The 24,331-nt window shown below is 41.4% G+C and overlaps 3 protein-coding genes across 3 annotated transcripts; 2 read left to right on the top strand and 1 right to left on the bottom strand.

Annotated features, from left to right (window-relative positions):
- Nucleotides 1-5,647: 5,647 nt before the first annotated feature.
- On the top strand, nt 5,648-7,810 carry MELLADRAFT_90370 (uncharacterized protein; the record flags this gene model as incomplete). The annotated part of the gene is made up of 4 exons (XM_007413596.1): nt 5,648-6,514; nt 6,600-6,672; nt 6,743-7,113; nt 7,208-7,810. The coding sequence occupies 4 exons, from the start codon at nt 5,648-5,650 to the stop codon at nt 7,808-7,810; spliced, it is 1,914 nt and encodes a 637-aa protein (XP_007413658.1).
- Nucleotides 7,811-9,612: 1,802 nt separating this feature from the next.
- On the top strand, nt 9,613-12,255 carry MELLADRAFT_65774 (uncharacterized protein; the record flags this gene model as incomplete). The annotated part of the gene is made up of 8 exons (XM_007413597.1): nt 9,613-9,925; nt 10,114-10,488; nt 10,517-10,549; nt 10,607-10,924; nt 10,997-11,077; nt 11,143-11,175; nt 11,253-11,759; nt 11,840-12,255. 8 exons carry the CDS (start codon nt 9,613-9,615, stop codon nt 12,253-12,255), a joined length of 2,076 nt encoding a protein of 691 aa, XP_007413659.1.
- Nucleotides 12,256-12,607: 352 nt separating this feature from the next.
- On the bottom strand, nt 12,608-13,855 carry MELLADRAFT_44639 (uncharacterized protein; the record flags this gene model as incomplete). Its single annotated transcript, XM_007413461.1, has 3 exons — nt 12,608-13,406; nt 13,525-13,637; nt 13,723-13,855. 3 exons carry the CDS (start codon nt 13,853-13,855, stop codon nt 12,984-12,986), a joined length of 669 nt encoding a protein of 222 aa, XP_007413523.1.
- Nucleotides 13,856-24,331: the final 10,476 nt, after the last annotated feature.

Here is a 24,331-nt window from a genome sequence, read left to right as displayed (position 1 = left end):
CCTTGGTAATTGAAAAATCCCAAGATGATCTCGTCTATCGTGTTGTTTTTTTGTTTTTTTCTTTTTCAATCCAAAACAAAAAGGAGATTACACTTTGGCCTCAACCTTTTCGATTTATCTATCTATTTGGGAACGAAAACCCACGAATGGTTGAGAAGACACGAAATTAGTAAATCATACATGAAAGCATCATTCAAGAAGAGATCCAAAGGATTTCTTTAAACTTTCACCACTTGATTTAAGATTACTATTATCACTACTATTACTACTACTACTTACTGCTACTTACTGCTACTTACTGCTACTTACTGCTACTACTACTATTACTATGGACTCAGCAAGAAATATATAGACATACATATTTGAAAATTATTATTCATTGCTCGTGGGTCACATAAGGTATCTTTGAATTGATCAGGTCACTTATATTAATCGAACCTGAGGATTTGATACATGGATTTCTTTTGAGCGTTTTTCGAAACATATAATTGGGAAAAACATGAAGCTCGAGAAAACGTTTTGGAGAGGATTTTTCTTTTCTAACTTTTCCTTTTTATACTTTTTTGTTTTTTATACTTTATTGTTTTTTACATTTTTTTACAAAATCTATTTTTCATCTTTTAAAAGTTTGATTGATTGTTAATTTTTTTTTTATTGGCTTTTGGTTTATTTATCGATCTTGGGCTTTTCTTTTCTGTTTTTTTCTTTAGATTATATATACTAGAACAAGAAAGAGAGAAAGAAAGAGAGAAAGAGCATTATATATTCATTTAGCTCTAGAGATTTAAAAGATCATATACACCTTTTCTGGGTGGTTTTCTTTTTTTTGGCAAAACATATAATTGCCTTCTTATTGTGTTTGTGTGGGGTTTTTCAGGGTTTAGATTTATATGAAACATGATGAAATTAATGTGATTAGTTAATTTTTACTTGAGTGATGGCAATGCGGGTTTGGAAATGAAATTGAAATCAAAAGATATAAGAGAAAAGGTTCTTGGCTTCTTTTCTTTTGAAAAAAACACTTTTTTTGAAAAAAAAAATCACTATCTTTTTTCTTCTGCTTGATATTTGATGATTTTTGTAACTTGATAAGGATTTTCAATCATCTTTGTATGTCTCTTTTTCTGCTTTGGTTCTTTTTGAATGGTTTTGAATGATGATGATGAGGAAGATGATTTGTTACAGTGATTTCCAGTTGTAATTTTTTTTTGGTATACCTACAGTCATTCCAATATTGCTTGTTGCACCTGTTTTAAAAAAGAAAAAGTTTGTGAGCTTGAAACCTACATAAGTTTTAACCAGTTAAAACTTGGAAATTGGCTGTATTTCCTTGAATTACAGCCAATTTTAAAGTTTTATCAAGTAAAAACTTAGGTTTCACCTAGTTTCACTTTTTCTTTTTCAAAACAGAGCAACAAGAAATATTGGAATGGCTGTATGTATACACACACACACAATGCCGAATAATATGTTTTCTGAGTGTTTAAATACAGATGATAAGTTCAGAGTGAGTGAGAGAGAAAGAATGGAATGGATGAGTTGGATGAGTGGTTAGGGTTCAGTGGGTCTATGGTTTTGCAAACTTATTTGTGTTTTACATACTTATGCTTAGGTAAGTTTTAAGATCACTTTGTTGAGATAAGTCCTGATAAGTCAGGTGAGACAAGTATATATATGTAGGTCAAGATGAGGTCTGGTGACTTGCTGGATTATCTTGAAAAGACACTCAAACTACTGAAGATAAGAATACTTGAAAATCAAACTGAAATTTGTTTGAAACTGATACATTCTTGGTGATTAGCTTGATCAGCCTGGATAAGACTTGAAACAGTATGACTTTGAGAAGTCTTGCTGATTTGTGTGGTTAAAGAGGTTTGAATGTTTCATGATTGGATTTGAGGAAAGAATTGGCAAAGATGCTTGGGTATCTCCAGTAAAAGTGGAGGAGGTTGGCAAAGAGAATGATAGAAGGGAATTTGTTGAGCTCTTACTTGGTTACAAGGTCATTTTTTGGGGGTTGGGATAGGTAGCTTGTCTTGAGGGATAAAGAAGTTATGTGAAGAGTGGGTTTTGGCATAGAAGGTAACTCTGATAGAAGGTAATGAGATTTAGTCAAGGATACCAATTTTTTTAGAAAGAAAGTGATCAGGTGGAAGCAACACTTTTTTTTCAAGATTTTACTCTTCAGTTATCTCAGAATAAGATGGAGAAAAGTTTTTGTTGAGATTAAAGACATTTTTCTTAAGATATTTAACAGGTGGTGGGGGTTTGGATTAGGAACCTGTATGTTTGTTTAGCTGTGGTCAAGCAGAAGGTCAGCCTTTTTGAGCTGGCCAGTAAATCTCATCAAGGAATTTAGTTAAGTTGGTTTATGAACTTGTTGAACTTCATGAGGACTTTGATTCCTTTTCATGATGCAGGGAAACTTCTTCCCTGGTTGTTTTTTGGTGTTTCTGAAGTGAGAGATGTGAAGGAGGTATTTTACCTGTTTTACCTGATCACTTTTGTGAGAAAATTGGTACATCATCAAGAATTTGATGGGTTGGAAATTTAAGATTATATTTAGCAAACCTCATTAGCTTCTATATTTTCAAGGTTTACTCTTCTTACCCCAGTCCATCGTGCTTCTGGGGGATTACTTGGTAAGTTAGACCCCTGGATAATGGAGTTGAGGAAAGTAAGACACATGCAAATCAATAGACATTTCAGTTCTGACAACTAGTATGAAGTGGAGAAGGGTTTGATGTTATCTTTGGATTACTTTACTGATTGTTCGCTGGTAAGCTGAAAACCAAGATCATATGATTCATAAAATTTACATCAATCAGAACTTTTCTTTTCAGGGTTTCATGTCTAAGTCTAGTGATCAGGTTTGGGACTGATGATGATTGCATAATGTGTTGTATCAAAAATGTGTGAAAAATTTGGAAGGATAAAAATCATGGGTTAAAACAGAGAACAATTTTGCAGTTGGGATGTCTAGAATCTGGATTCAATATGGGTTTATTTCAAGGGGATGACTTCAGAAGGAAAGAACATCTTGCCTCAATCATAAGTTACATGCCAAAGCATTCATTGCATCCAACTATACATGCAGACATTGGCTTTGTACATATATGTAGATGATTCTGATCTAGGTTATCCCTGACATGCATGATTGAAAAGAGATATGATGTAGGGCCTACCCCTTCATGCTTTCTTGTATCGCATGCTCTTTCTTGAAGGGATTTATGCAAAAGGGGTAAGCCTCGGATAGGTTGTATAAAAGACCAGTGTCTTGCGGGGAGCGAGGACAATTCTTTGGTAAAGTTTACGTACATGCTACGCAAGAAGCCTTAATGAGTGCTACCCAACCGGTCAAACATCCTTGATCATGAGAGGGTATCAGAAGCAAAATGGATGAGGTATCCGTGTGATACATATGTGGAATAGCAATTGAATGAGTCCAGCCGTTTCGAAACAGCAAAGGAATGATCGTTAAGAAATCATTTAGCCTATCCGTACCAAGCATGTGAAGATGTGTGTCAGCGGGATTGAAGTTGATTCTGACCTGCGGGGGATCTGATTCGATCCATGTTCAACTATATAACCATATCTTAGCCCCTAGGATCATGGATTTGGCACAAATCAATCTGCAACTATGTGCGTTTTGCTGGTGACCCGGGGATCTAATCCTTAGTTTTTTTCACGTGCCACCAAAGGACACGAGGAGACTGCCACAGGAGAAGAGACACAAAAACAAAGTGACGGAGATAGAAGTGAAGGAAAAAACATGTTGCTTACTAACATAAGAACGTCAAAAGGAGATGAAAGGAAGAGGCGAGCAGCATTGAGGTGCAAACAACATGATTGTTGCGGAGGGAATACTTCCTACCTGTCTAAAACAGGCCAGGGGTGAAACAATAACTAAACATGAAAAGACAAGACATAGGGAAAAATGAGAGAGAACAAAAAATGTCAAACAGGACCCGTGCAGGGGCTCCACGCGGCCCTATGGATTCCCCTTGCCACCTTACAGATACCACTGAGAGTTCTTTTTTTTCAAGGAAGAGAGAAACTGGTGTGGGGGTTTGATGAGGTGTTGTCCACGAGAGATGCTTTGAGCCGGAGCTGGCCGCAGAGCCATGTGAGTTTGCGAGCTGACTGCTACAACATCCAATGGCAGCTAGTGGGAGGTGGGGAAGAACACGAGCCGATGACTCATGAGACGGAGCGTGTGTTTCAGACTCTCATTCTACTCTGGATATTTGTGAGAGAACTGGTCAGCTGATGAATCTGTTATCCAAACTGCACATCTACATTCGCATCCTGTGAAAAGAGCGTACACATCCCAATAGCCTCATCGAATAGCAAGCACGACCAAAGATGACATCAATGTATAGGGCGGATGACGGATGTGATCTTTGAAGTCACCCTTCGGGGTGATCACACATGTCTGGACGTACCTGGTGACTATCCAACTCACTGGGAGAAACCCTTAGCTTAGAGAAAACCAAATTGTCGAGAACATTCGGTCATTCAAATGTCTCACTGTAACCGCTGAGATTTTGACCCCGCGGGGCCCAGTCAATCTTTGTGGCTTGACTGTTCGAATTAAACGATTTATTTCTTCAAGACTGGTGACCGAGCAAATATATATTTGCCAACAACGCCCACTGACGATACGATTGCCATCATTTCCACTACCTTCATCTCCATCACGGACAAACAACGAAAGAGCAACTTATTTCTCGCAACATGGTATTCTTGGTAAGCAAAGTATTGATGCCTTCATCTCGCTTTGAATTTGTCTGTCCAGCCGTCATCCTAGGACCTAGAGTTGCTCGCCCATTTCGATCTCTCCTGTCATTGCCCGTCCATTGCGATTTCGTCTCGTCAGTGGATGTCTTGGATGGCACCTGAAGTATCGACTAGATTATCTTTGCATCGAGTTTTCGGGGACTGCAGTCTGCCATCTTCTTATCACTCTCAAACGACTCAGTCTTAGTTCATCCTCGAAGTCCAATCATCAGAGGTGAACTGTGAGGTATGCACCAAAGCGTCAGCCTTCCTGTTCCAATTCTATGACTTGGTCAGGTGAACTTGGATGCACTGGGTATGAGAAGTGGGTGCTGCACATAAACATTGTCATGAGACCTAGGACACGCAGCTATGGTACAGCATGAAATGAAGAAAGTTGAAGTCCAAATTGAGGAATGACTCAATGCAGATTTGGGTGTGGGCCGCAGGGGATGGTCTTTTTTACTATTTTTGAATTTATCGCTCAGCCTATTTCAATCTGAGCTCAGTATCTCTTTGAGCTTGGACTCAGGTCCAGCGTACAAAGCAGCTCGCCAACCGCCTTCTTTTCAACACTAACCAGGCTGATAAATCATAATGAATTCTGAAATCAACGTATCACTCTTTCCATGGATTCCATTTTGATTATCTTATGTCTACTTTCATCCGCATCCTATAAATCCTCTTCCCTTTCACCCACCTAGCTTCCCTTTTCTCCAGATCTCATTCTAATTAATTAACATCATCTCCTTTTGACAGCGGTCGAAATAAATTATAACCATCAGCACTCCAATTCTTGAAATAAGTCATCAACTCAATAGAACCATCCACAACCTACGATTCCCGACCTTGTCACTCAACTTCCGACATGTCTCCACACAACTCTATACCTTCGCCATTTCAACTCTACTCTCAACCCACCATCTGTATCGCCAAGGCTTTACTTCGCATTGTCCACCTCTTCCTCGCCTATTCCGCTCCCATCTCTCATCTCATCACCATCGTCATCTTGGGATTGACTTATACTCAATCATGGCCCTCAACACTCATCTTCTCTTGGGCTCTGGCTTTTCTTTTTGCCTATTCTTTCGCCGACTCGTTGTGCCACCTTCACTTCCTCTACTGTCTACGGATTTTGAACAGCCCCGACTTTGCGATCCCTCTGATTTACCCATCTCCATCTGAGAGGGAGCGCGTTCTTCGTGGGGTCCTTTCAAGTTTTCAGACTGGAGATGAGACCAGGGAATGTTTTAGTCAATGGTTCTACCATCCTAATCCGTCTGTCTCGATTTGGGACGGAAGAAGTGGTCAAGTTAAATTTGAAGATATCCGTCTTGAGAATGTCAAAGAATTCGTGTCCTCGATCCTCTTTTCGTCAATTCCTGAACAACTTGATCAGGCACGCACGCAAGAACTTGAAGAGGACATCGAATTAATCGAATCGGTTCTTGATTATCAATTTCCTCAAGGTCGCAACTCATCTGTGCAATGCTTACGACCCAATCTTGAACCTATCAAAGCCGAATATCGACCGTTGATGTTTTACATCATCATTCATACCATTCGACTTTGTTTCAATGTTGCCTTTTATGCATTTGGATTTCGAAAAGGCACTGTTCAAACACCTGGCGGCCCCTTCGGTTACTGGTACCACCCTGGCACTCTAGAACCAAGTCAGACTGCACCCCGACCTGTTCCTCTCGTCCTGATCTCTGGCTTGGGTGGCATAATCACGGTTAGTACAGAACCCTATGTTTACTTGAAAGGCCGCCATCCTAGTCTCAATACCAACTAACATGCTTCCTCTGAAATGTCCTTAGCTGTTCAACTACGCAATTGGTTTACTTTGGCGCACCAAAAGACCAATGTTCTTGGTAGGCAATGAAAGTGTTTGTAAGTGAACCAAGTCCAGATTTATTTAGCATGCTAGGAGACAAATTGCTGAGAAATTGTGTTTCAACAGCGCTCAACATGTTCTCGACCGTTCACAAACTCATGAACATGGGTACCCCGGAATCACATAATCAGGACGAAGATGATTTGAAGGCAGAGACCGCTCGAAACAAACGATGGCACAACGTCCCACATTCATCGAACATGCGGCCAATGGTTTTATCTTTGCACGAGCAGACTATGGGTGTGCGCAAGATGCTACGTCAACACGGCTTTTGTTCGATCTCGCAGTCATCAGCCCAGCAGAACGGTGGTGCTTTTGTGATTGGTCACAGTCTCGGAACTCTCTTGACCAGCTACCTCGACCGGGAAGCGAGTGACTGGGTAGTTGGGACTATCGCGATTGATCCGATCTCTGTTCTGACCTTTTTGCCAGACTTGGTATGTTTTGTTTCAAACATTCTAATATTTGACATCTCTTTCTCATTGACTCCATATACTCATCATGTACAAAACCATTTCCCCATCACATCAGGTACGAACCTTTGTGTATGCTCATCCGACTACACTAGGAGAGATGCTTGTGCGACTGCTCGCCCGTGAGATCGGCATCTGCACGATTATACAACGTCACTTTTATTGGTTTCAATTCGTTACACTTGACCCTACGCCCCGCACCCACTACATCCTATCAGAGGATGACGCGCTGGTCAATCACCAAAAAGTCGTTTCCTACCTCGCCCGGCATAGCATCCCTACTACCACACTCGAAGGCACACCGCATGGAGGATTCTTATTCCACCACTTACCTGCGGTGCTTGAACTTACCGTCAAGTTGATGAAGCAGGCCACACCAGGACCGTCGACGCCAACTCGGCTACCCAGAAAGATGTCACGGGTCGCCTTTCAATTCCCTGCTCCCATCCTTATTCATCGGCCTGCTCCGAGCACGCCCGGTACCACTCCTCCCACCACCACCCCTTCGTCTCCTATGGATGTATCTGGAACAGTTGGCATGACAGTCAGCTTCAGTTTCACATCCCCGCCACTTATGGCTCTCGCTAGTCCGCCCGCCTCCACAACTCGTCGTCGGATCGCTCGTCGGTTAAGCTTGACTCAGCCTCTACCAAAAATTTAACAAAATCCAAAAAAATGATAATGACACGAATTTTTCTTTTATACACATTTTTCTTGTCTTGCATATATCAACAGTCTTGTATTATTATCTCATCACCCGTTTTCTCTTAATTCACTTTCGGATTTTCTTGTACATGTTTCTTCATCTTTGTATCCTTTTGATAATGTTTTGCAAGATGGAACTTGCTCTCACATATATTCTTTTTTTGTATAACACTACTCACTCTATCTCACAATATTTTTGAATTTCTTTTTAGTCAGATCTTCTTACTGGATTTATCGCAGTTCTCCATGAGGAATTTTACAAGATGATGAATTGACAAAAGTGGAAGGGACATAAGCCCATCCTTCACCTGCTCTTGGCTGAAGCCTAAAAATGATGAACATGACTGAATTTTGCCTGTTGGATGTCATTGTAGTCTCCATGCATCATATCTATCCGACTACTAGTACCATTGTAGTGTAACACTTCACCGCACTCAAGTACAATAGGATGTTTTTGCTCAGCAATGATCGGGTATGTTTGCGTTCATGAGTTCTTACAAACATCAGCGAAGATACATAGACATTCGTGTCTACGGCGAAAAGATCACGTTTTTGGGTATTCAGTCGCAATTCCCTAAAGGAGCCGACTTCACTCTAATTGCCCAGCCTTAAGATGTATCTAGATCTCTCGGTTGAGAGGCAAGATCTCTACCAAAAGATAAATTTTGTTGTCAAACTTGTTGTTCACGTTTTTCAATGATCACATTTACAACAACTGTCCGTAGAGTTGGATGATTTTCCGAGCTCATGGTGAATTTTGAGAATGTCACAAAGACAATTTGAAAGGTATGTATTTCACCCTGAGATTCTTTCATATCAGGAATGTCATACTGGAGACTTCAACTAGTAAAAACTCCCATATTACGCCTTTCTTCAGTCCAAATCATAGACTCAGTAGCAGTGGAACTCTACTTTCTTTGGCTCTGTGTCACACCTTGACCACAAGTTTGACTAAGAATTGCTATTGTATAATATATATTTGTGCCACTAAGAGTGTTTCCTTTTTATTATCTGGTGAGTCAAAGTAGCTCTTATCTGATTCTTTGACGACTGTGAGTATCACTTCTACTCTTATATAGAGATTTCGAACCGTTAACAAGTTTGGATATGAGTTGTGGTTTCATCAGGTTTCATCTACATGACGTTACCAATACTGTAACAAACCACTTTCCAAGCGACTTGTCTGATCAAATTTATCAATGTCGGATCTGGGTGACCCGAGGTTTTTTCGCCTCCTCATTGTATGATGTGCTCATGGGTGAGTGATGGCTATTTGACGTTTGGGGCTTATCTGTTCCGTTCCGGTACGAGTCCCGTAGATAAGAAGTGGATTCTTTCACGGAGTCAGTTCTTGTTTTGCAGCACGTCTCAAAAATCAATCGCAACCGAACAACCTATTTTCTTTTACCGGTTCTCCAACCTTGCCTAGCGTGTTGAATCCGTAGGTCGATAAGATAGCGTGTTCATTGGTATGCTTACAGCTCGGGAATGTCATCAGTTGATTTACATGCTGCGGTGATGGATAAGAGCACCCGGGAGAGGATGTTCTCCCTCAATCAATTTCTCCCACTTTTGCCTTCAATCGCGATATCAGGTGAATTGATTTCATCCCGCGAAACTCTATACGTTTATACCCTTTCTTAATAATTTCAATTTCAATACTTCGTCACAAATATCGTATCTTTCGTTGCTATGCTTCAATTTGAGAGCGTTTCTACATGTCTTTGCATTCTGCTCTATCTTTCCAATGTCTTGGTGATGTCTCGACCTATGCAGGTTGATATGGTTGGGGGAGCAAGCCGGTCTTTGATGTCGGAGCGCCTACCATCAGCTGGAAACGGTCTGCTACCATCAGGTATTGATGCTATGGGGTCTTTTGGTCCATCTCAACTTCCGAAGAAACGTGAGCTACGCGTCCAACTAACCCAGATAGATTTTCGCCTGAAGCCCATGAAACTAATCCAAGTGAATTTTTCTCAAGTTTTGAACACTAACCTGGTAGCTCGACCACAAAGATTGTCTAATCTTGATGGTGGTAGAGGGTATCAAAGGGTAGCAGCAGCAAAAGATGGTTAGTCATATTGTGGCACATGAGTAAGCATGAGATATATCACTAACGGCGGGGCTTTCTCCGGCTATACGTTGTTGAACTTTCAGCATCAGGAGTTGGGAGCCACTATGGTAAGCCTCGTTACACAGCCTGTGATCCCAATTCAACGGTTTCCTTATGATGTCGCGAGTTGTTTTTTTCCTCGTCAGTTTCGGCGCAACGTGCTATAATTGATGAGACTAATGCCGAAGAAGAGATCAGAAGGATTGGTCTCATGATCTTGAATCCCAAAGATCCCGGTCTTGATCCACCTCAAGGCGTTTATTACTCGAAAGCGAATGCTATAAATGCTATTTCTGTCTACATGAAAGATTACGAAGATACACCTGGCGTATTCAGTCAGGGTGTGAAGGCCTTGCGTCAGCTTGTAGCTCACGATCCCGAGACCAAAAATATGGCACAGGCATCTCTTTACAAACTTCTTTCTGTTGATCTATCCGGTTCTTCTAAAAGACAAATATATCTTGATTCAGGTTTGTTGGATGTGATTTCTTCGAATCCTTCCTATGTCCTGTTTCAGAAAAGTAAGCTGACATACACCGGGGTCAATAGTCCAAGATGACGCTCGCGCTTTGTTTGATAAATGTAAGAAATCCCGTTTATATTTGCAAGAACCACGTACCTGATGAAATCTCTCTCCAGTCACTATGACCAGCTTCAAGAGAGTTTACAAGAATGCCTTCCCTTCCGAGGCTATGAAATTCTGGAAGTCTTTCCAGAGTGGTTCAATAAACGAAGAAGAACTTGTTAACACCATGGAGAGGACACTAACAGGAATGAGAAATGCCTTGAGCCATGATGTTCATGGTATCGAAGACGCGAAGATCTGGATGGGTGTATTCTACGCGGTTATTCGCGATGCCAAACGCGAAAAAATGGATATGTTCGAAATGCTATACCGATACTCTAGACCCAAAGGTCTTGCACATGGAGATACTTCAGAAGTTTTCTCATCAAAAGGTGTGACACAACCACAGTACTCAGGGTCCGGAAGAATTGATGGAAACTGATTTATCTTCATGAGCGCTTTAGAACTTCAGATTATTGCTCAAGAAGCTTGCAGAAGCCTAGCCAAGGACCAAGACGTACTGGGAAAGCGCTATGAGATCTTGCGTAAGTGACACTCGAATCGCCTTTTGTCATCCGGTTATGTTGATAAAGCTCCAATCCCTTCGTAGTGGCAAGGGATGCAAAAAGGGTCTTTTCGAATAGTAAGTTGTTTTATCTCAGAGACTGTATGCGTTATCATCACGTTGACGAATTCGCAATGGCACTCGGGTTGTGATAGGCGAAGTTCCGGAGTTCTTGCTACACCTGGCTATCAATGGCAATCCTGCGCTGCAACGTGCATCACGCATCTTGTCCACAGAACATGCTTCCGTCGAACTCGAAGTGGTCCTTGCGGAGCTTGATAAATTTTTGGAAAATTCGATTCGTGCTCCTAACACTTGGTCTGATGATTTCCAACAAGGAGTTCTTGTTTTGTTCAACTACGGCAAATCTCTCATTAAAAATGATCCCGATCATCTCAAGAATCCCTTGTACCAAATGGTGTCTGAAACTTTGAAGCGTGCCTCCAATCCGGAAGTCACTCTGGAGAAACGTATAATTGCATCAGAAGGCCGAAGTATGCTCAATTTATTGTCGAAAGAAAATGGTCTGGACAGTAGCCGAATCTTGGGATCCTCTTATCTCTATTCAATTCGTTCGCATTTTTCGTCTTTTGAGAAGTATGTCAATGCGGCTTTGCAGAATTCAATTGCAAGCTCAAAGACCAGAGGTCAATCCTCTCTTAGTAAGTGTCCTTAAATGAGATTCAGGCTTTTATTCAATCATTCGAAGCTGAGATTCACTTGCCGTCGCCTTGTTGCGTAGTCCGGGAAGCATTTTTGCAAAGAATGACGAAGTACGAGAACAAAGAGATGATGCAATTGGTGAACGAATTATTTGAAACTTCACCCAAGATTTCGACGGATCGCAAGTATGAAACCCTAGACGCCATCAAGAAATTGATCACTATTCCTGAAGCTGAGGATATCAAAAATGACGATATCGTCGCTAGCTCAAATTGGAGGCTTATCTTGTTATTGGACTTCGTCGCCGCTTATGCATTGGAATCCACCACCAACACTCGTCTCCTTAACCACGTTCTCGGCGATATAGAAGATTTAACCCACACCTCATCCATCGTTAACAGCAGACTTGCTCAGATTTCTCGACAAATGCTGGATACACACATACGTGATACTTTACCAGCTGTTGCCGAAAAAGTCGTTGAAATTTACCCTTAATATGACGCTTTCTTATCGTTATACAATGTGTTTGGCATTTAAGTTTTGTTACCTCTTGTATAATTTCTTTATTATCAAGATATCACCTTTGAATACTAGTATTGAGCTGGTGTCTAATCCCTGTCATTATAATAAAGTAATAAATAGACTATGCTAAATAATTTTACTGTTCTACTGAGGAACAAATTTCATCACAACGAGCGATCGGGGTCTACTGGCATATAATCCAGTGTACTAATTCAAACGAGCCTTTCTAGCCTTCAACAAGGATAACTCATTGACATAAACATGAATGTTTTTGCGAGACATGCCCATATATGATACGCTCAGCTCAGATTTCCGCATGATTTGCACATACAGAGCTATATGGCCTTCGTTACTATGTCATCAATAGATACAAAAACACCCAAAAGCTACTTGCAAGGTGAACACTCATTTAATCATGATCTCTCAGAAAATTCCTTGAGAGCGTCACATGAATTCTAGAGAGAAATCAGGCCTGATCAATACAGAACCCGTAATTTGCAGAATCCGCAACGAGTTTCTTCAGCATATTTTGTAGAGGTTTTTGGTCTTAGGCGGCTCTCCAGATTATTAGAGTCAAAAATGTGTGGTGAATGTACCAAGATGCACATATTGTGAAAAAATGACGAATGAGCCGCGGTATTCTGATGAGCAGTTCTGGGTGGTTTGGTGTAATTCATGTGATCAAGGACGGCCACATCCCCTCACTCGGCCCATAGTTTACCCACCGCCGGGTCTAGCTTGGAGCCAAGCAGGCGATCTACAGTCTTGGAAATCCTACATGTCACCTCGTCAATTGATCCACTTGCATTGATTTCCACCCACCTTCCTTGGCCATGTAGACGCGTGAAGGCTGGCTCCACAACTTGCTCGAATTGACGTTTGACTTCGGCCTGTAAATCTTCTTTTTCGTAACGCTCCTGTCCAAAGCCACCCCGGGTGACCGTTGCTTCCATTGGCATTGTCAGAAAAATCACCAAGTCGGGCAAGGGTAAGCCGCGATCGGGACTTGAGAGGGAGGTGAATGACTCGGGTTGAGGAGGTGTCCGCAGCTGAAATTTGGCAGATGTGAAAGCAACGCCCGAGAACGCGTAACGGTCACAAATGAGGGTAGTCCCAGATTGTAGCTGTGAATGGATCATCGCACTGCCGTGGTAGAGAGAGAATGACAACTTGCGAGTCAGCAGCGAGGCAGTGGAGCTAGAACTCTCTGCCGCCTTTACTAACAAGCCCAAGGGGATCTACGTGCCTTTTCTCCCACCGGTTGGCTGCAAACAGAAGATGAATAGCGTGATCATCCAAATCTGATTCTTGATTGAGATACGAGTGAATCATCTTCCCAATGACTGTCTCTCGATCTGTGCGGACCAATTCACACACCTCAGTGAATAGGGAGATCGAAAGGACTTCGGACAAAGTGCGTTCGAAACAAAGAGGACTGACCGGGAAATCGCATCAATTCTACGGATCGACCGGCATTCGTCAAGCGATCAGCCAATATTTTGCACTGCGTAGATTTCCCGCATCGATCAAGGCCTTCAATGACAACAAAAGCGCCACGATTATCGGCAGACATCGACCTGGTCACGAAGTTGATCAAGGTTGGATAAGAAATGTCGCGCTTTGTCTGTAAACTTGCTCAGTTCGACGAGTATCACGGCTAGGGCTATGACCCGGCCCCGGATACTCTGGTCCGGCCCGGCAGGTGTCCGGCCCTGGTGGGCTCAGTAAGCATCCAGAATTCCCGAAGGGTAGACCAAGTCACACCCTGAATTGGAGGGGTCAGGGCTTGGTGGAGCGGAACTCAATTTTGGGTGCAGAACAGGGAGAGAAAGGGCATAATTGGAGTGACATACATTTCAGATTCATGAAACAAAAAGAAAAGCATAGAAAAATCTTGGAGCTACTTCTGATCAGAGAGCGTGTATTATGAGGAATGCGCGTCTGTCCGGCGTACTCTTTTTGGTTGTACTCTGCACTAAGAATATGATAAGAAAGGTAAAGTGTGATCTTCACATGGTACAACCAAGTGAAGACTATGGAATCAGATAGAGGTTTGTGAGCAACGGTCACCTGAGTTACGCATAGTGGCCCGGGGCCTAGAATTGCATGGTTGGCCCGGGGCTAGATGATTGGGAGCACTGTGGGTGGCCATGTCAGGCGCTGAGTCATCCCACTGGGATGCCCCCCGCTCTGTCGAATGGAAATGAAGGTAACAGTGTATAACAATGTTGCACCACATGAAACTTTAACCCTCTGTCTGACAGGAAGGGTGGTGGGCAGGAAGTAAAAAATTATTCAAAAGATGATAACTAGACTGAAAATAACACGCTATAGACTGGTTTGGATTATGAATAAGTGAACTATTGAGAAGATACTATGAGGTTGTTATTTTAGTGAATCTTTGAAAGACAATTGTTTCAAGTACAATGGTGTTAGACAGAAGAGGGAGCAAACAACACTGGTCATGGGCGCATTGAGGTTAGCAGAGGTTTGACACACTCCTTGGGTTATCTGTTGAGGGGCCATTTTGTTGCTCCTCCTCACAGAGTGGTTTTTTCTCGTGACACCTGTTGCTTGTGTGACACTCCCCTTGTTGCATATTCCACTTGGTTAACACCTTGTGCCAACTTCAAAGACAGTTGACCTCTAAGAGGAGGATTTGAGAAAGAGAGAAGAAGACCAAGGGCCAATAAAGAGCTAGTGCACTCTAACCTTGTGAGACTGCAAGGGGCAGGCTTCACACTTTGGCAAACCAAAGATCCTGAAGGCTACTGTAGAATCTTTAAAAATTTCAAAGCTTTGCTACTTTAAGGTTTATTTCTAGAGACAATGAGTGCCCTGGGCTTCTAGAAACCAGTACCTTGGGTGTTCAGCAATGGAACCTGTAATGCTCAAGAATGGTCTTTGACAAGCTACACTACTGACCATGTACTTGAAGATCCTCTTAATAGGAGTCAAGTAAAATGTGGTTCTGTGTTGTGATGGTATTGAAAGAGGAGGGATGCTTACAGGAAAGCAGGGGGGGTTATAAACTCTTAGGTCAAGCGTCAACTTGTGGTTGGCGTGTGTGTCAGGGTGGCTACTAAATAAACTTACAAGAGGTCTAGTCAATCTGCTTGTAAGGGGGTCCTGACAACTATTCCGCTGGGTCTGTGGAATAGGAAGGTGAGTAATTCTTAATACTGGCAATAATAATTACCCAATATCAGTAGGGATCACTGATTGACTTATGAATGTTTAAGTATTATGGATGCAGGCGCACTGTAGGATAACAGTAGTTGGTAGGTCAAGCCTACGCCTGGTTTAAATCTCTGAAGGGGGATTCCTTAGAGTAGCCTACGTTGGGTAACAAAGGGATCTTGCCAACCTCGTAAGGTGCAAAACCTGGGTCTGAGACCAACAGAGAAGGAGTAGGGGGATGGTACTAGCCTATTAGGTCAGCTCTGGCTAAGAGCTGCAAATTGTGGTTGGAAAAACTAAGGGTCTTGATGAGTAGAGCTGGAAAGTGGTTTGAGAAATGAAGCTAGAACTCAGGGATTCAAGAGGCTATGTTTTAAATACAAAGAAGCAGCAAGGAAGGACTCTGATCAAGTATAGAAAGTTGGACTCCAGCTAATCTCCAGCAAGAATTTTCTCTTGAAAATGTATGGTAAAAAGCAGGTGAGGTTCTCTCATTTTTCTCGTGAGGACCTCTACTTATATGTTTTCCCTCTATAGTAATAAAATATGAAACTGAAGGAATCACAACAATGTGAGTAAGGGCGCTATAAGGCCAAGGATCATGTAGGAGTGATGAGAGGATGTTCTTCACCTGAAGGAATCACGACAATGTGAGTAAGGGCACTATAAGGCCAAGGATCACGTAGGAGTGATGAGAGAATGTTCTTCACCTGGTGGAAGGTGGTGAGTAAGAGAATGAAAAGATATTTGAGTAAAGAAACAGCAACAAACACAAAATAACATCTCTTATATATACGAACAGACTCTAGACATAGGTTAACAAACATACATTGTGGTTGTGACTCTCACACACCGCATTGGGATTAGTGGCAACATGATTGTGGAACATAGAATAAAACAAATGGAACAAGGCGTAGTTGAGGAGACCCAATTGGGATTAGGAGGATAGTAAGTAATGTGTAAAGAAACCTGATTTTAATATATAGGTGCAACTTGTGGTTCTGTTGGTGAGAGTAGCTAGGTTACTCGCTCTTCTTTGCGCTTTGGGTAGACTGCAAGGTAAGTATTCTATTAGGTGATCCTGATTGGGATTTCCACCATGGTTTCCTCTGCGCCAAGGGTTAGTTCCAACTTCTTGTAGTTTTAGTGGATTGTCTAATCCCTCCCTTTATTTGTCTATTATACTGTGATCCTCCTGATGCCTATTTTGTGCTCTATTCATTTCTAAAAGGTTGTTTTCCTTTCTTCAAATCTTTGTTAACCAGATTTCCTGTGTTCAAGATTCTGGTTTTTATCTTGGGGTCTTTGAAACTAGACCTTTAAGTTGTAGCTTTTTTATCTTATGTATTTTGTTTATTCATTTTATTTTTTATATATTTCTTATAGCAAGTTTATTAACAGATATGTTAGTAGCTGTTATGTTGGTTCTCATGTAGGCCTTCTGGTTCTTCTTACTGAAGGACTCAAGGTCTGACAATGTGAGTCTTGTATATTCACATGTCTACTTGTGGTTGATGCTTGGGTTAGGTTTACTATGTATTTAATACATTACATAAATGCATTTAAGTTACTCTTGACACTGAGCCTTGAGATGTAGCTTATGGCTTTATACAATATTTCAATATTATATATGGTACTGTTAGCCCTTGGTCCTGTAATCAGGCCTCAGGGCTGCCATGTATCTACTGGTTAATCAAATGATGATATAACTACTTTAAAAAAGCATATGCTCTTATTGTTTATTAAAGTGTTATATGTCCCATTATGACTACTTTAAAAGGAGAAGAAAACCCCACAAGAATTGTTTGGACCAATTTTTGCACCAAACTTGTCCCTAAAGCTTTTACAAAGCAAAAGATGCACAGTGGTCACCCAAGACCCTTAAAGTGCTAGAAAAACTGTTTTCAGATGGAGCACTTGTTGAGATTACCTCCTCATACAACTGAGTTTTGGTCATTATGAAAGACAAGTGAAACAGGCCTTATTACATTACCAGATCTCATATTATACTGAATTTAATCTTCAGTTACAAACCCTAATCATCCCCTATTTGAATCTTGGCATTCACGTGTCATGTCAGGTGGTGGGCGCGGCGCGATTTTGGCGCCCTGAGCAGCGCCTGGGAGCGGCGCTCCCGGGCGCGGGTTTTTTTTTGAAAAAAGGGGTGGGAGCGCCCTCAAACCTAAGTAGGTGAGAAAAGGAGGTTTCCACCCTTTCTCACGCCCACCTTCAAGGAGTTCCCACTCTATCAGCGCTGGGGTTGGCACCTTTATTCATTCACCTATCAATTATGTCACCTAAAGCAACGTGGATTGAGCCTCCTTCAGGTAGCGGTAACAAATGGACTGGATTCAAAGCTTTCAGCATTCGCCACCACGGACGACGCCGTGCAAAGTGTAAATTCTGCAAGTTAGAAATGGATGGGAAGCCACCAAAATTATATCACCATATGACTCAATTGTGTAAATCCATTTCAATACACGAAAGATCTAATTACCAACAAGTCAATCTTGAAGTTGCACTACAACCACTGAATACGACACCAGAAGAATCAACTGGATCAACACCCGCACCTGTTTCCATTTTAAAGCGACCAAAACTTGATCATGATTTTTCAAATCTCCATCATTTCAGTATCCGTAAACCAGAAGAAAATATGAAAATTTATGAAGATCTACTCAAAGCACTCATTACTGGCCATATTCCTTTTCGATTTCTCCATAACAAATCATTTCTCGAATTTCAACAGAAACTCTCAATTGCTCCATTCACTCCAGCCTCACGATACGTTATGATGGACAAAGTTCTTCCACAACTTCATGCTCGTTATGCAGTTGCGTCAAAAGCGGAACTTAAGCAGAATAGCAATATGACTATTTCATTAGACGGATGGACTGACTGCTCCCGAAACAGTGTCTATGCTGTCCTTCTTTTACGTGGTACCCAAATCAAGAAGCTTATTGATGTTCTAGACTTGGATGAGATCCGACATACTTCAGACAACATCCTGGCTGCTTTGAAAACTGCTTTACACGGGCAAGATGTCACCTGGGAGCAGATAGGAGCTATTGTCACTGATTCACCCAGTTCAATGGTCAAGTTACGAGTAAGTACTTGATATATTTCTTTTTTGTCTTCCTCATTTCTTCTTTTCTTGTGATGCTTAGAAGGCTGAGAGTTTTTTGTTCATCACCAATTGGTTTTACAGAGACTCGTTAGAGAAGAGTATCCTCATGTCATCCCATTAGCGTGTTGTTTACACGTGTTTAATCTCATCGTCAAGAAGTGTCTTGACCACCCGGACATGAAGGACACCGCAAACAACGACCGAACCATTGTCAACTTCTTCAGCTCATCTCACTTCTGGAGCCAGAAGCTATTCAAGTGGCGTATGAAAGAAGGCATAACACACGGACTCCAAACCTTCTGCGAGTCTCGATGGCATTCGATGTCAAAGGTTGCATTATCGGTCGAAAGCCACGAACGAGGTTTTCAAATGTGTCTTTCATTATTGAAAGACAACTCAATCTCGACTCCAACAATCAATAAGAATGTACAAGTCATTATCGAGAATCGAGATCACTTCACTTCAAACTCGATCCTAGTAAAATTAATCCGACCGGTGATTGATGCTCTCAGTAGATTAGAGCAAGCGAATACCTCAGTAGGCAACATTTGGAAAGAGATCATCACAGTCTACAATCAGCTACTGAAGATTGACTTATCGAGCTATCCACGATTCCTTCTTTACAAATCTCATTGTCTCAAGGTCTTGAACGAGCAAGCAAAGATATTCAACGAGCCAATTTACATCGCTGGATTCTTTCTCAATCCCTCTTATTCTCAAGTCGCTGTCTCACGTGCATATCCAATAGATGCCATGATCAAGTTGATACTTTCAATCGCCAAGACATGGAGCTACAAGAAATCTGAAGCACTCAGTCTTAAGAATCAAATAATACAATACTTCAGCGGCGAAGGGTTGTTTCAACCAACTACTACGGTTTCTGTAGCCATGAACTACTGGCTAGCGATTCGCTCGACTCCAAATACAACTATCCTCAAAGCCTTCGCCATCCGAGTACTTGAGCTGGTGGCGCACGCAGCAGGTGTTGAAAGTGTATTCAGCATGATGGGTGCAACAAAAACCAAGAATCGTAGTCGGATGACTGTAACAAATCTTAAAATGATATCACAGCTCGAGCTCCAGATCAAAGCCGAGGAAGCTGTGGATCCAGCTGTCAAGGATCTCAGCATTGTTAACTATGAAGATGAGGTTGAATCAGGTATCTTCTCCGGAGTCGATGAATTGCAAGAATTTGAAGATGGAGTTTTTGCTCAGCATGACTCACATACAGAAATGGATATAGAGGTAGCCTACTCTGGCTTTATTGAAACTTTGTTCGACATTTCTAATTTCACTACTATTGTAAGTAATAGAGCTAAAGTACAAACCATCAATGAAGATGAAGATATTGATGATGAAGATTGGAGCGCAGATGACCTTGTTATTTAGTTCAAAGAAAACCCATCCGATTAGAATCATAATAGAAACTGCTTTTTAGCCATCTTATTTAATTTTTTTAATTTTCTCGCGCCTCTCGCGCCTCCTGCCAAAAAAGTAGCGCCGGGAGCCTGTATGGGCGCTCCTGGGCGCTACCTTTTTCCAGAGTTCGCGCCCACCAGCTGAGTGTCATGCATACACCTTCTCTTTTCCTCATCTGTTTATCCATGGTATAGGAATAGAGTAAATCATCCCATAGTTTCCACTCAATTATTCTTATTTTCTCATTCAATTGTTTCTTTTAATCTTCACTGGTTGACCTTTGATATCTTTTTTGCTATGTTCATCTAATACTATTTCAACACTAGAGTCAATTGCTGAGACATTATGTGTTGAATACTCTTCCTTGATTATTGTTTCTTGACTTAAGCCCACCTTTAGGTTAGTTCCTCAAGTAGTTGAGACCTGAGGTGTCATGAGGAGACTCACCTCTGGGAATTGTCTATGGGCTTAAGAGATTATTGTTCAACATGATTATTTCTTTTCAGCACTGGTGGCGGGTACAACAAGCATACCTTTTGTCACATGTGCTATAATGGTCCAGTGATGTTGATTCAATTGCCAGTAGTTGAGGAAATCACATTTTTTGTCTTCTTGAGGAGAAGTCAAATACTTGTGGACATCGTGCTCAATGTAAGGACTGGTTTTATGGCGCTTGATGAAGTGATGAGGTTGGTCAGGTTTGATGTTTTCTTCAGGTTCAAAATTTTCAATGTCTGGATTGCAAGCTGGTTTGAACTTGTCAGCTTTCTTTGTGAATTACTTGATCAAATTTTCAATTCCTCAACCAAGCAATCCTTTCAGGTGGAGTTGTGCAAAGCCTAAGAGACAAATAAAGAAGTTGGTGATATACAATAATAATAAAAGGATCAAATAAAATAAAAAGATTGAATAAAATTAAAGGATTGAAAGGAAAATCAAAAGAATGAAATGAAGATAAATACTCACCAATGTGAGTTGTTTCACTAGTCATTTATAGTCTGGCATAACGGTAGAGAAAGTCAGATAATGATGACCTCTGATTTATTTGATGATATGGGCAAGAGGATACAGGAACTTGACAGTGCTCTCAACTAGAATCCACTCCTTGTGACTGATTGAAGAAGCTTTGAGAGAAGAATTTCTGTTGCATACATACATGATTACTGGGTGAAGTTTGAAAAATTCTGTGCAGTGCAATCCCCACAGAAAATTTGACTTCAATTCTTCATAAGTGTATGAGGAACCTTTCACAGGTAATTATCCTGTGTCACTTATGGAAAAGTGAGGTTATGTCATGAGAGCCATACATTCCTAAAATGTATGATGAGAGTGACGTGTTGTCACTTTCGACAAAGTGACACCATCATACTTACACTTTCAAAATTTGACGACATGACCTAACTTTTGCAAAAGTCACACAAGATAATTCCCTGTGTTTTCTAACAAAACCAACAAAATTCATGTCAGCCTGAGACTCTAAGTTGTGGCAGATGACTGGTAGTTCAAGCTGAATAGTCCTTACAAAATGTATTCTATCAAGTTTTAGACAATAAGTATTGAAACTTGAGGGAGATTATTTTTCAATTCTTTGTAAGTCAAAGGAACTATAGTCGTTACTTATAGTTGTCTTAGATGCGGGGTGATTACCGCTGCCAGCAGCTTATCGAAGTGCAATCACGACGGTAGCCTTCTAAGGTGAATACAAAGGGATTTGTGGTTATTCCTTAGGTGACGCTTTAGGGTTGGTTTGATGAATTTATCATCAAAAGGAAAACAAGAGACTATCTACAATATCAATTCAAATAGTAAGGAAACCATCAATTGATAAAGAGATAGTGACTCAGAGAGAAAAAAGGTTGTCTTTGATATGAAAGAAGATGCGATAAAGGATTCTAAAAGGTAAGAATTCTAAATAAGTCTTTTTTCAAATGAAAGATAAACGAAAAAGGATTTTAATATAAAATACTAATTCAAGGATGAGCTGCGGTAAAAGTGGTATGGTATAATAGGTTGTCCTCTTTGTTTGGATGCACAAAATCCTTGTTTTATATATCAGAGAAAAGTCACTTGCTCTGAGCTAGACTGACAGGGTTTTCCCTGGATGCTGTCATCAGGGTTTGATGTTGAAACACGCAACATCAATAGGTTACTTCTTGGAGTCACACAATACCCTATTTTGGGACTAGGGTCTTGTTGCTTTCACGGTTGGTAATGACCGCCTGACAAATGGGAGTATCACAGAATACTCCTCATGGCTGACAATTCATATACTCCTGACATCTAGGTCAATTTGTGCTCTTTTTGGACATTTTGAGATTCATGATACACTCAGATGACCAACCTCTTTTTGAGAAAATTGAATTCATACCTGTAAGACCCCTACATCAATTATTTTTTCAAAAATTCATACCTCCCAGGTCAATTAAACTTATCCAAGTCCCATGCTGCTTCTTGCGCGCTTCAAGTGCAGCAAGGAACTTATGACAACTAGACACACTTTTACCTGTGAGGGGAATTAAGTTTGTTTTGGGGAGAATTTCATTCCTTATAAAACCTTGTTACCTCTTGTTGGATTTTTGTGAACCATAGAGGCTTTTTTTGCCCTCTCTGAAACACTCCTTTCTATCAAAATTTTCCTTAGCCAACCAAGGAGCACTCCTTCAGGTTCCCCCTGAAGTTCAGGATTTTGGAGTGTTGTCAAGCGTCTTGACCTGTATTTGAAAACCGAGAGTGGTTTATGTACAAATACAAGGCAAATTAGACAAAAACCTTGAACTTCAAGGGAATGTAGAGGTCCTTGCAGTCCTTGGTTGTTTTTTTCAATGAATTGATGTGTCTCAGAGGCAAACAAAAAACTTTTTTGCCTCATGAAAATCCACAATTGGGGAAAAAAGTTTTACAACGAAGCCAGAATTCTCCTGCCAAAACTCATTCCCTTCACAGGCTAAAGCATGCCTCTTTGTCACAAGTCCCTCGCTGCGCTTGGAGGGACTTCATGCTAGTCGTTCTCGAAAAGCTTGTCCGAGTTTTCCCGCAAAACTCGAGCAATTTGGCGGGAAAACTTGGACAAGCTTTTCGAGAACGACATACTTCATGTCAGTACACAACACGGGCGGAGATACTCACAAGGTTCAGTATTTGTACATTCAATTCAATCACTAGACTTGTTCAAATATAAAAAAGAAATTTGGAGTTCGAGATTTGGACCAAAAATTTGGAACTATGTTATTGCGTACAGCTGTACATGAAGTGTATGAGATGTACAAGGATGTACATACGTGAGTGTGAGATGTACGAAGCGAGCCGATTTTTCTCTCAAAGTTGGATTTGAGAATTTGAAGTCTCAAATTTGGACTCCAGCTGACGGCAGCTGACCTCTCCTCCCCACGCACCTTGGAGTTCCGGCTACATCACCTCTTGACGAACACCTTCACGAACACCTCACAATCAACTTCTTCCCTACCCAATACACCGCGATGGACCAATCACCTCCATGCTACCCTTCTCGACCCCTGCCACCAATCTTACCTCCGAGTGACAACCAATTGCATCCACTTGATGTGAACGTTCAGTCTAGTCCAACAACGAATTCTATGCCTGAGATGGCTTTGGGTTACCAAATCGCGCCTTCCTCGCGCATTTCTTGTGGAAATCATGCTACTCAAAATAACTTTCAGTACAATGCACATTATCAATTGCCTTACAGTTCAGCTTACGGTTCCGCTTACGAGACCCCTCATGAGACCCCTTACGAGACCCCTTACAAGACCTCTTACGACACCTCTTGCGAGACCTCTCACAACACCTCTTGCGAGACCTCTCACGACACCTCTTACGGCTTATCGCAATCTCAAGCTTATCTGCCTTCGAATTATATGCCAATTTCATCTTTTCAATCTCGGCCTAGCACTGCACCAAGTCCAGCTTCAGCAAATGCGGTTACTCCCATACCCAGTCCTTCGGAAAAGCGCAAGAGAGGCAAAAAAGCCAAGGCCAAGCCTACCGAGGTCCCAGTATCCCAACCATCAGGGGCAGACCGCGTGGCGGAAACCAATGCGGAGGCCGATTATCATCGCTATTGGTCAATGCATATGAATGAACACGGTCAATCAGCTTATAGTATTCTTGTACAATGGGTGATTGTACCTGGAAATTACAACAGATGGCGTGCAAAAGAGTCAAAGAAGAGAGAAATTGCCGACGAGATATCAGTCTTTTTAATCGAAAGAGGAATCACTGGCAGAACACCTGATTCCTGCTACTGCCAGGTGAGTTTTACTCGGTATCAGGATTCTAGTTAGTATCACAGTGCTAATATTCTAG

Source organism: Melampsora larici-populina (genome assembly GCF_000204055.1).
Source record: "Melampsora larici-populina 98AG31 unplaced genomic scaffold MELLAscaffold_37, whole genome shotgun sequence".
In the NCBI taxonomy this organism is placed as follows: Eukaryota; Fungi; Basidiomycota; class Pucciniomycetes; order Pucciniales; family Melampsoraceae; genus Melampsora; species Melampsora laricis-populina.
This window is presented reverse-complemented; position numbering and strand designations above follow the sequence as displayed.